An 11,797-nucleotide genomic window follows, 5' to 3' on the forward strand; every position below is an offset into this window, starting at 1 on the left:
TATCTTTCTCAACTCCCTGGGGAGCATACAGCCGGTGCTGCCATTTCGGCGCTCGGTAGCTACATGTAGCATTCAACAATTCTAGCACTGCCCAACCACCTACTCATTTACAGCTGAGTAGACTGGAACAAGCGAAGTAGAGTATCTTGCTCAAAGATACAACACATGACGTGACTCGAACCTAGACGGCTGCCCTGCCTCCTTTGATTGAGACTGACAGTACAGCTGCCAGTGGTGCGTTATGTATTCATTTGTGAACTTTCAACTTATTCTCGGAGAGAGCTAGAACCCCACAGTAACCAAGTGAACTATTGTTCAAACTCAAAATTCTTGTCGTTTACAATCGATGCTTAACATCCTTCTAACAGCGTGATTTTATTCTTTAAAAGTACGGCGACGGATCGGGTTATGCACGAAATATCAAATAAACGTCCAGTGAATTTGTTCGCTAGCGGAGTCTGATACTTTATCGAAAATATCAAGAAGAATTGTTGAATTTTGACCATTTTATTACAGTTTAACTGCAATACCAAACCTTTATTGGATGTTTTTGACAAAAAGAATACTTCATGTACATTCACCATTTGACAGTTTGGTAGCTGGTTGGGGTTGAGTATCAATTACTTCAGAATTTGAGTTTGATTGATTTGTAACTTTATCACTTATAATATCGTTGGGTTCGTAGATATTAAAATATTTCCAAGAGTGTGTTAAAATTTTATAATTAAATATCGAACTTACCATGCAGACACAATTGTTTTGTGTTGTGTATAGGTGTTCATCAAATTTTCTAAATACCGATTTAGTAATTAAGAGTACATTATTTGTAAAAAAAAAATCATATAGTTTTTCACCGTGTGTCACCTCAGGAGGAACTACTTTCTTCTTTGTAAAAAAAAATCATTTCTATGTATGTAGTCTTTAAATATTATCTACACAGGTAAGTGACGACGGAATATATCATTACTAAGTAGCTAAAAAGCTCACATAACGAATGCATGGTCGAAGGGGGGAAGGGGGAACTAAAAGAAAGAGACGATAGTAAGAGAAAAGAGAGAAAAGTTCCCGGTATATATTCCTATAGGGCTTTTTGACAGCGCTGAACGTGTGACGTCACAGATGTGGGCTACCCATATCGAGGCGATCGCCGCTGAACCAAAGGTGTGTTTTTCAGACAAATCACAATATCTCGGAAACGGAGTCAACTATTTTCATAGCTTGATATAGCAAAACGTTCAGGATACACTTTAAGAATAGGTTAACCTGGGTCAAGAGAAACAACTCGTACTTTACTCCACGGATGACAATTTTCTGATGCAATCGCTCTGATGAGCTCGATATGTATGGAATAAGTCCATCTAGGGCAATATAGCAGAGTGGCGCAGTGGAAGCGTGCTGGGCCCATAACCCAGAGGTCCGAGGATCGAAACCTCGCTCTGCTAAGAATTTTTTTATGGTTTTAGGAGATTTTTGAATACGACAGCATAATTAACATCGTATCAAATTTGTTCCATTTTAAATTTCTTTATAGAAAAAAATACATTACCTGAAAATGTGATTTAATTGCTATTCGTAGCAATGTGTTCCTATATATCTTTTGTCCCGAGTTGTAACATCGACATAACGAATAGTTCCTGCATTTCCTTTGTTCCTGTGACATCGACATAACGACTTGTTTCCTTATCTTGTTTTGTCCCCGAGTTGAAACATCGACATATCGAATTGTTCCGATATCTCCTTTGTTTTTTCCTGTTTCTACTTTGTTACTGTGACATCGACATAACGAGTTGTACCTGTGACATCGACATAACAAGTTTTTCCTGTTTCTACTTTGTTACTGTGACATCGACATAACAAGTTGTACCTGTGACATCGACATAACAAGTTGTTCCTGTGACATCGACATAACAAGTTGTTCCTGTATCTCCTTTGTTACTGTGACATCGACATAACAAGTTGTTCCTGTTTCTACTTTGTTACTGTGACATCGACATAACAAGTTGTTCCTGTCACTGATCTCCTTTATCCATGCGACATCGATTCGTTATGAATCTTTGGGGACCAATTTCATACCGTTGTATATTTTACATGGTTTTTTTTATCGTGATTAAATTTAATTTAATTTTAATATCCTAATTTATTCTTAAATAAAATCACGGTACAATACAATAATTTAAAGCGAGTCTTTATGAATTCTTTGAAATGTGTCAAACATATTATCTGTCCTATTTTTTGTACATTTTAATATACATGTATATCAAATGTATTATAGTTTTGCATTGATATTTTTTCTGGAGAATGACCGTAAATGGTCGAGCAACTGCTATTTGTTTGTCCATAGCTAGCGTGTAGTAAGTTTAAAACCTGTTAGTCTGAAGTCTAACTTTTCGGTAGGCGATTTTCTGATGAAATCGTGCCGATCACATCGATATGTATGGCATATTTCCATAAGTGGTGTCATAGCAGAGTGGCGCAGTGGAAGCTGCCGGGCCCATAACCCAGAGGTCCGAGGATCGAAAACTCGCTCTGCTAAGTTTTTCTTTAGTGGTTTTTTTATAATATCAATTGTTCTTGAGACGGCAACTATAACTAACCACTATCTTGCTATAAAGAGATGTTAAATCGTTATAACGAGATAAGGTCTAGTATGAACTCAAATAATTATATGTGTACGTCTGGTTTTTATTTTTTTTTATCTCCAGAAGCAGAGACGTATACATTATTTGTAATATATATATATAGAGAGAGAGACGTGTATATATATATATATATATTACAAATAATGTAGATATGTTTTTGAAATATCTATGAAATATCTTTAGACGACATTAATTTTAGAAATATAAAGAAGAAATGAAAGAAACATTGAGATACATTAATCAGAGACGTATATATAACCATTACTTATAAGTATCACAGCATGTCATTTGTTTCTAAAAATAACTTAAAATTGACCAATATGCCATGCACGGTGACTCAATGCGATACCTGTATGAATCTTATTTTATAATCAGAGTTGTCTCCCCTCGAACATGACAGCTGACGATGACATCATAGAAAAACATGGACGACGGCTGCACACACTGAGACACCGTCAGGGTAAGAAATGGAGATTGTGTGTCCCTGGAGTGTATCATTGTCTCTAAACGTCCAAATTGTAAACTATTATGAGCAATTCTAACAAACTCAGATTGATAGTTGATATATGGCTCGAATAATATGAAACTCGACTTGTAAACAAAGATGTAAAAACGAAACTTGAGTTGATGTTGTTACTGCTCGTGCCTGTGGACCCAATCTGCAATCATTTGCAGTGTTAAATTAACGAATTGACATCTGATACTTACTCAAAAATAATTTCTGTTTTCTTTCCTGGTCCATAATTTGATAACATTGTATCTGTAAACTCCATGAGCATTTTGAAACGCTCCGAAACGAAGACTGAGAAAGAAGAAAAAAAATCAGTGCAAAAAATGTACAATGACAATATAGTCTACTAGCCGTATAATTGACACTTGTTGTGTAGTACTGACATAGATATGTACATGAAGATCAATACACAGGTTCTAAACACACTAATATGATGTGTATAATAGTACTATTATATAGTGATATCATGCATTATATTGTGTATATATATATACACATATCAGGTCGGGGAAAACCACTAACTTGCGTATAATACGCAAACTCGCCTATTATACGCCAATAGGGGTATGGATTTGTTACTAAAAAAAGCCAAAATCACTTTAATCTTAACTTTGTGTAACACCAAACTGCATATATGGGCAGTGTAACGACTTCCTGATCAAGAGCTGCTAGCTTTGTTGGTATGGAGGTCTTTGGTAGAGATCATGTGTGTTTGAAGTGTTGCATATACCCACCCCACCCTTTTAAGTATTATGACTTTGTGCCTGTGATTATGACGACATACCTGTTATGACAACTGTTCTCATGGTCAATCATGAACTCTGTGCTCAAACCGACTTTCTTCTAGCTTTCTGAAATGAAGTCTTACCCTATTTCTTCCATTAAAATTATTGTCACAATTTGAAGGATCAAAGATTTATTGCTGTATTAAACAAGAAATTGTACTTGAGCACAAAATATGAGTTTGAGCATGTAAACGGTTTCATTGAATACAAGCCCATAAAGGTATGGGTGAATGAGGATAACATCACTGTGGAAGTGTCTGGGTTACAAGCTTCCATTGTAATTGAAATGTAGGGTTTTACCTACTTTTGCTTTTTTTTATGATTCCAGCAAGTATTGTGTCCACCATGGCCTACAGGGACTATGATAGAGAAAACAATGAAGGTCAGTATAGTTTTATTTTCATGTTCAGTACAATTTTATAATACTTCACTGCCCAACTGTTTCTATTTAGTATTACTCTAGTATATATGTCTTATGTACAGTCAATGTGCCATCAGTGTAAATGGTAACATGTAATTGATTCAACCGTTCGTTTGCGTTCGTTCGTTCATTGTTTTGGAAATACAAATAGTATCTCATGATTTGTACAATTCATAATTTTTGCCCATGACTCAATTTTGCCTAATAATTGTTGACAGAACTTATATAATAATATTGTTGAAACTTGTTCCTGATCCTATTGTTGTATTTCAAATTTATTGAAATATATTCAACTCAGGTCCGGACTAATAATGTGGTTTTGTTTTGCAGTGTATGGTTCCTCTATATCCTATCTAGATGGGGTGCCATTCAAGATCAGTTCTGGGTTCAAACCACCAACAAAGGTATCACATGTAATGCTATTGAATCAGACAGTTATTTTCCACATCTTCTGACCGTACTAATTCAATACACTCCCCACAGAATCAATGTTATAGATAAGATGGACATAAAAATATATTTTTGCACCACATTTAATGCTTCCTTTAATTATTATTCTCATGGAAATAAACAGAATGAATAGAAAAAGAAATATATAAAGGAACGATTGAAGTGTTAACACAGCTTTGTTTGTTCCAGGTTCAGCTACCATCAACACTTATGAGGAAGACACGAGTGGCTGCTACAAGACATGAAGAGGTAAACACAGCTTTTGTAGAACTGCTGGAATGATAAGGTGGTCTTTGTTCCTGCATTTCTGTGGAAGTCTGAGCTAATAAGTGTCTGGCACCGGTTTTTTGAACATTTTCTTACCTTATTATGAGATCCTTAGCTTAAACAATGCTTTGCATATATGGGGAAGTTTACTGTATATAGTCAGTATTATTCATGACACATTTAATTTTGCTACATTACTTAGCAACCATCATAGATTGCTTGAAATGTAATACCCTTACTAAGCAATCATCATAAAATGCTTGAAATTAAAAACCCTGCGAATATTTTGACCCTGATTCAAAAATTGCTGTGGATATGAAGTGTCACTAAAAAAATGCATAGACATGTTTACTCCTGAAAAACCAAGTTGACCAAATTTCAATCAGATGTCATTCTATGGCAGTGTTGATACCAATGATATTTCAAACCCTACCCTTCCAGGGCTGTTATGAAACATTTAAGTAAAACAACTGACATTCCAATGTATGTAATGCTTTAATTGAAAGTTAAACAAAAATCACCTGTAAATAAGGCATGTCTAAATCTACGATTGTGATTTTCTAAGTTTCCTGTAGAATGAGTGTACCTAGTGCCTATAGGGAAGTAGCCTCTGGTCGCTAAGTCTTGGCAAGGGAGTGCTGCACAAAATTTAATCCCTACAAAATTATTCTGATCGGGACAACAGTGAATTATTAGCCCCGCAATATATACAACAACTATACAGTATGTTAATGTAATTTTGGACATGTTAATTGAGAAACCAAGGCCTGTCCATACTGCATGCAATGGTTTCCAGATAGATATTCTAAATATGAACAAATCACCGAAGTTGTACTAACATTGCTCAGCAATTATGTTTTTTTCAATTTGAAATATCAAACATCTAAGCTAATGTATGCATCTCATTAACCCCTCAATTATTTAGGTTTACTTCAAAGTAGAGAAGCGTTAAGTACTGTAATTGTTAAGATTTTGTTGGTCATCAGTCAAAGGACACATTTGACGTAAAACTTGTGTATAACATATCACACCTTGTTATTTATTGTTATGTTTGGCATCAGATCTTGTAGCATGACATATTAATTAACATTTGTTCAAGATGAAGTAATGAGTGAGTGTGTCATTTTTGCTATTCCAGTACTCATTTGAAATAGAAGAGGGTGTTCTTCAGTGGGCTCATGAAAGGGAAAGACAATTAGAGGCCCAGAAACGGGAAGAGGGAGAACGCCAACAAAAAGCCAATCAATTACGAGAGCAGGAAAGTCAAAGGTCAAGTTCCGATGACTCTGAGCCTGACGATGAATGGTTGGCATCCCACCAGAGTTCTGGTCCTGCATTGTCAGGGGTTACACCAAAAGTGGGGAGGACGGGGCAAGTGGCCTCAAGTTCTGTGCCACTACAGCCTTTAAAGGCAGGACTGACAGGAAGTGATATACTCACTCCTACGCCAATCCACACTGACTCAAACAACCAACACTCTTCAACAGCAAGTCAAAATGTGGATGTGTCACAGTTTGAAAAAGTGGATGATCCTTTTGATATGTTTGAACGCCAAACTTTAAACGATATTGAGGAATTGAAGAGTTTGTTTTCTACTACAGACACAAGTGCGAAAACAACAGAAACAAACTCCTATACTGCTAATAATCAGTCAGAGGCTGAAAACATATATGAAAATGTAAATTCAAACAATTCAAATAAGAGTAATAATGTGTGCTACCCACCAAATGGGTCAGTGGGCAGTTCACATGAACGTTCAGCAGAGGCTGGGGAGTATGTGCAAATAGAAACTAAACAATTGGAATGTGATGGCCAAGCAGCCACTTCACAAATTGACCATGGAAGTCTGCCACCTATATCACAATCGAAAGAGTTTCTTGTCGGAAGAATTCCTTTACCACCTATTGGAAGCAATGGTTTGCCATCAATGGCACATGAAAGGTTGCATTCTGAATGTGAGACTGGTCCATCATCTCATTTAAAACACCAAAAAGATGTTCCTCTGTACGAGAATGTTAACAACACACAACTTTATGAAAATGTACAAATACTACAGGACAACCGAGTTAGTTTCAATGCAAACAAATACTCCAGGAACAATCTTAATTCGCCAACACCAGTTCCCCCTCGAAACCGACCTAACTATGTAAACGTGATGCCACAGGGACTAGGTACAGCAGGCACGGTCACAGGAACTGGAGACAATCCCGCTGGAATGCGTAATGCTCTTAGCTCACCAGATATTTCGAGCATCAATAGTTTGGGACTTCATGACTATGACAACACCAGGAATATATCCTCTATGTTTTCTCGATCTCCTCCCCCTAGACCCTCATCACAACAGGTAAATAGTAATTTGCATTCTACATTGTCGTAGTGCTACGTGTATGTAGAACTCTGGGTACATATATAATTCGTGACGTTCTGTGCCTGGGATCAGGGAAGTAAATAGTAAAGGAATCTTTTATACACATTTTACACAGTCTATAACAACGCCTATTACGTAAAACCCTTATCAGCCAATCAATCCCAAAAAACGCCTCACTTGGCTACAGGTAAAACAAATCGGGAACATCTTTATGAAACAATCTTGGTTTGTAGAACCACATCAAATTTGATTATGGTCTCTTTTGGGTTTTAATTACTGGAAAATGTCAGAAAATGTACATTGTCTGTTATTATTAAGTTCACTTAATTTCATGTTTTCTTGTGACAAATAAGATGCAATATTAAGTGGAATTGACTGTACTAACATGTTACCAAGGTGATATTTTCCAGTGTCTCTTCTAGGGGTCAAACTCTGAGGTACTTACTGCTAGTCCTATGCTCTAACAATTAAGCTAAATGTTGGGACTCTTTCTTTAGTTGAGTGACTAGGTGTGACAAGGTGTATAGTTCACTATGGTTCAATAACGGAAAAATGAACAATGTTGATGTAATTTACAGGATCTGACTGCCATATGCATGCCTGAGATAAATCCACCAGTAAGTACAGTCAGGTGCCGGTGCATGTCACTCATCAGTTGGGCGTACACAGGTTTCCTACTCCTCCACAGCTTACATATATGTATAATTAAGTCCATGTACGAAATATTTGTGTTTCTGGAAACATTACCAATCTCAATAGTGTAGAGTCAAGCCTCTTTAATCCAGCCAGCGCAGACTTGTGGTAGCTACATACTGTATGTACCTATAGCTAGCTAGTGTTTGGGGATAGGTTTCTCTTTTTCTGTACAGTATCCAGACACTATTTAATTTGCTTACCTGCAAATCAAACCAATTTTAAGATGGCTGCATTAGCGAAGCTTGACAATACACTGTATTAATACTTGTGTAATTTGTATACTTATTTATGCCAGTACCATTAAAACAAAAGCTTTCTTGAATTGATTCAATGAAAATGAAACTTTCAATATTCCTAAATAATAACTATCTGATGGGAAAAAATGTGTGTACCAACTCCAATGTTTAAAGCATATCAGATATTATTACTGTACCAGAAACATCAATGTTTTTTACCTGACCCAAATTGTATAATAGTCTTACTCTTATGACTATGCATGACTAATCATCACAATAAAACAGGATGCAGAGAAACTACCTGAAACTTGTGCTTATTGTCAAGTAGAATTTAATGTTTGGGACATTCAAATTATACAGCCATAAATACTTTTTTTTTTTTTTTTACAAAAGTAAATCTTTAGTTTGAAAGGTCCACCAGTATAAGCTGATTTTGAGCATTTTCAGAACTCTTAAATTCCACAGTTACTTTAAATTTAGGTACTGCTGACTAAAGGCTAGCTACAAATCGTACCTGTTGTACACTTGAAGGGATTTGTTTCATTTGAGATGTGTGGTTAGATATTACATTTAAGTTAAATTGTTTGTAGTGGTTCATGTATGTATAAATACATTAAAACAGGAAACACTGTTAAATTGTTTGTAGTGGTATGTATAAATACATTAAAACAGGAAACACTGTTGAATTGTTTGTAGTGGTTTTTATAAATACAGTAAAACAGGAAACACTGTTGAATTGTTTGTAGTGGTATGTATTACATTAAAACAGGAAACAACGTACAGCCAGATAGGTTACAGAAAGGCCACTTTTTTGGCTGATTGGTGTGGAATCGGTATCTTAATTAAAGACTATATCACAGTTTCTTTGTATCAAGTTATTTTGTGGCATATATGATAAGTAAGATGATTTTTCAGGAGTAGAAAATTGATCAAATGTAACCATTTGCAAAATGTTTGTTTGCAATAATTATTTATCACTTATTTAAGTAATGAATAAGTTACATAAGACTAAGAATAAGACTAAATACATTTGTATTTAGCTGGTGGTGTTGTAAATCAAACCTGGCTATAACACACAATAAATCCAGGCACGTTTATACCAGGACCTTTCCGCTGCATGCAGTTTGATATTTGCCTTTTTCGCCCTCCAGACATGAGGGCAAACTTATTATTCCAACGAACATTTGCAAACAACATAATACATGTATACATAATAATTAAATATGAAGCCAGAAGGGCAAATTTAATATCAGGTGAAAATGGGTTATATAATCTGACTGAATGCAAATATATACATGTACCAGTATACATGTTCAGTAGCTATATATAATATATAGTTTGTCAGCAATAGCAATGTGTGTTAAAAACAACACCATTGTTTAAACAAACAATACTTATATGTACATTTCAGTAGTTATACTTTAGTTAACTCGTAGTTCTTGGAACAGCGTATTTTGATAGTTATGTCACGATCATCAGGATGGTGATGTCACAGCAGTGGTTGGTGGTACCAAATGGTACGGTATACATGTATACTAAATATATTACAACACACATTTTAAGTCTCTGCCTTGCAATTGGGACATATGGAGCAAATGTATTTATATACTTTCATGATGTATATCCTTTTTTATAAATGATAGTAAAATTGAATAAAATAAAATTGAATAAAACATTTGGGACTTACATTACACATTGATTTCATTCTTACAGTCTTCAAAAACAAGACTATGGGGGGGGGGGGGGGATTGTACATCCTTAAAAACTCATTATAGAAAACTGATAAAAGTAATTTCAAGGCCGTGTCATATACTGTTATGTTGTTCTAAATTTGATAAATGTGGAAAACTCTGTATAAAATGTGATGGGAGTCTCGCAATTTTTAATTTGTTCAGAAAACAAATTGATACTTGCCTTTTTCCTTCTGTGAAATCAATTCATTGTGAATGACATACAAGGATTTTTCCCGGCATGATTTTATACAGTATCGAGGGGATTTTATTGTTTGACATGTGCACTTTGATCCTTGTTTAACTTCACTGGTGGCGGTATGTTACATATATACCTATGTATATATACACTAGTATAGAACCTTATGCTTCTTAGCTATAGTCTGGTTCTAATGACTATCCAGTATACAGATGGGTTTTGGTAATCAAGCCTGTTTTCACTCCCAGTTAAAAATGCTGATCTTTATACATCCTCCGTCAACATTGACAATTACGGAATGTTGAAATTAAAAAAAGGGTGATTTCTGTTTAAAAAGAATTCTAGATAGCTATCTTGTGTTTTTAAACCTGAATAGACAATGAATCGTAAGATTTGGAGATGGCTGAATAAACAAAGCCCAACTGTAATCAGTGCTGAAAATTGTAATTCATTTTGCAGATAAGAAAACCAATACCAGGTATAATGTATATGAAATTTTCATTAAAACATATGTGAAATTTTCACTTCAATGAAAATCTGAACAATAAATTTTTCCTTTGAATCAACATGCAAATACATCTTTGTAAGCAATCATTATCTTTGTAAGCAATCATTATCTTGGAAAGCAATCATTATCTTTGGAAGCAATCATTATCTTTGTAAGCAATCATTATCTTTGGAAGCAATCATTATCTTTGGAAGCAGTCATTATCTTTGGAGCAATTTTGAAGGTACAATTGTGTGAATTTTTCAGGACATCAAAAATCAGCAAAAATCAAGGTTCTTAATTATGAAGAACAAAAATGTGCCTGTATTTATAAACATGTTGAACCATTTGTAATACTTAAATCCTGTACTTTCTATGACATTTGTGTTTCCTGAAGGTGTGGAATTAAATGTTTGATCACAGATGTAGAGATTATGAGGAGTTTCATTAATGTTTCCATTCATTTACTTCTTATACTATATAGGTTGTTTAGAAATTTAGAAAAAGACTCTTTATTTTCAAAGTTAAATGTTCCATTTCATAATTGCAAAATAACAAGTAATAAAGGAAGCAGCTTATTATTTATTTAATTGTATAGAATTGTCTCAATATGTTTTGGAAAAGAAAGTGAAGTCATGAATTTGCTGGTACATTTTCATAAGTTTAACCTTCAAATATACAGGTAACATATTTTTAAGGTGATTTTTTTAATGAATTTAGAGATTAAGTGTAATTTTAGTTTGTGATTTAATATAATTGTTAAATTGAGTACATGTACTACACTACTGATGTCTTTGTCCAAGAGGGCAGAAATGATGTGCACATAAATGTCGCTAATGAATGTACTGTGTCCCACTTACAACACCTCCAGGAAGGGCTGTAGTAGGATATATATAGGGTACCGTGTCCCACTTACAACACCTCCAGGGAGGGCTGTAGTAGGATATATATAGGGTACCGTGTCCCACTTACAACACCTCCAGGAAGGGCTGTAGTAGGATATATATA

The 11,797-nt window shown here is 34.9% G+C and overlaps 1 protein-coding gene and 1 non-coding gene across 3 annotated transcripts in view; both read left to right on the forward strand.

Annotated features, from left to right (window-relative positions):
* Positions 1-1,370: 1,370 nt before the first annotated feature.
* Trnam-cau lies at positions 1,371-1,442 on the forward strand. The gene has a single exon. It is a non-coding gene; the product is annotated as a tRNA-Met (tRNA).
* Positions 1,443-3,018: 1,576 nt separating this feature from the next.
* Positions 3,019-11,797, forward strand: part of LOC110454978 (ubiquitin-associated protein 1-like) — a 21,997-nt gene continuing 13,218 nt past the window's right edge. The window contains exons 1-6 of one of the 2 annotated variants that reach the window (XM_021504824.1): positions 3,019-3,099; positions 4,264-4,317; positions 4,687-4,760; positions 4,996-5,055; positions 6,212-7,417; positions 8,020-8,058. In XM_021504824.1, coding sequence (XP_021360499.1) covers positions 3,033-3,099; positions 4,264-4,317; positions 4,687-4,760; positions 4,996-5,055; positions 6,212-7,417; positions 8,020-8,058 — 1,500 coding nt within the window. In that variant the 5' untranslated portion in view covers positions 3,019-3,032. The remainder of the gene's footprint in view (positions 3,100-4,263; positions 4,318-4,686; positions 4,761-4,995; positions 5,056-6,211; positions 7,418-8,019; positions 8,059-11,797) is intronic. The other variant, XM_021504826.1, reaches the window with a different exon arrangement.

Source organism: Mizuhopecten yessoensis, unplaced genomic scaffold, assembly GCF_002113885.1.
Source record: "Mizuhopecten yessoensis strain PY_sf001 unplaced genomic scaffold, ASM211388v2 scaffold8123, whole genome shotgun sequence".
Lineage (NCBI taxonomy): Eukaryota > Metazoa > Mollusca > Bivalvia > Pectinida > Pectinidae > Mizuhopecten > Mizuhopecten yessoensis.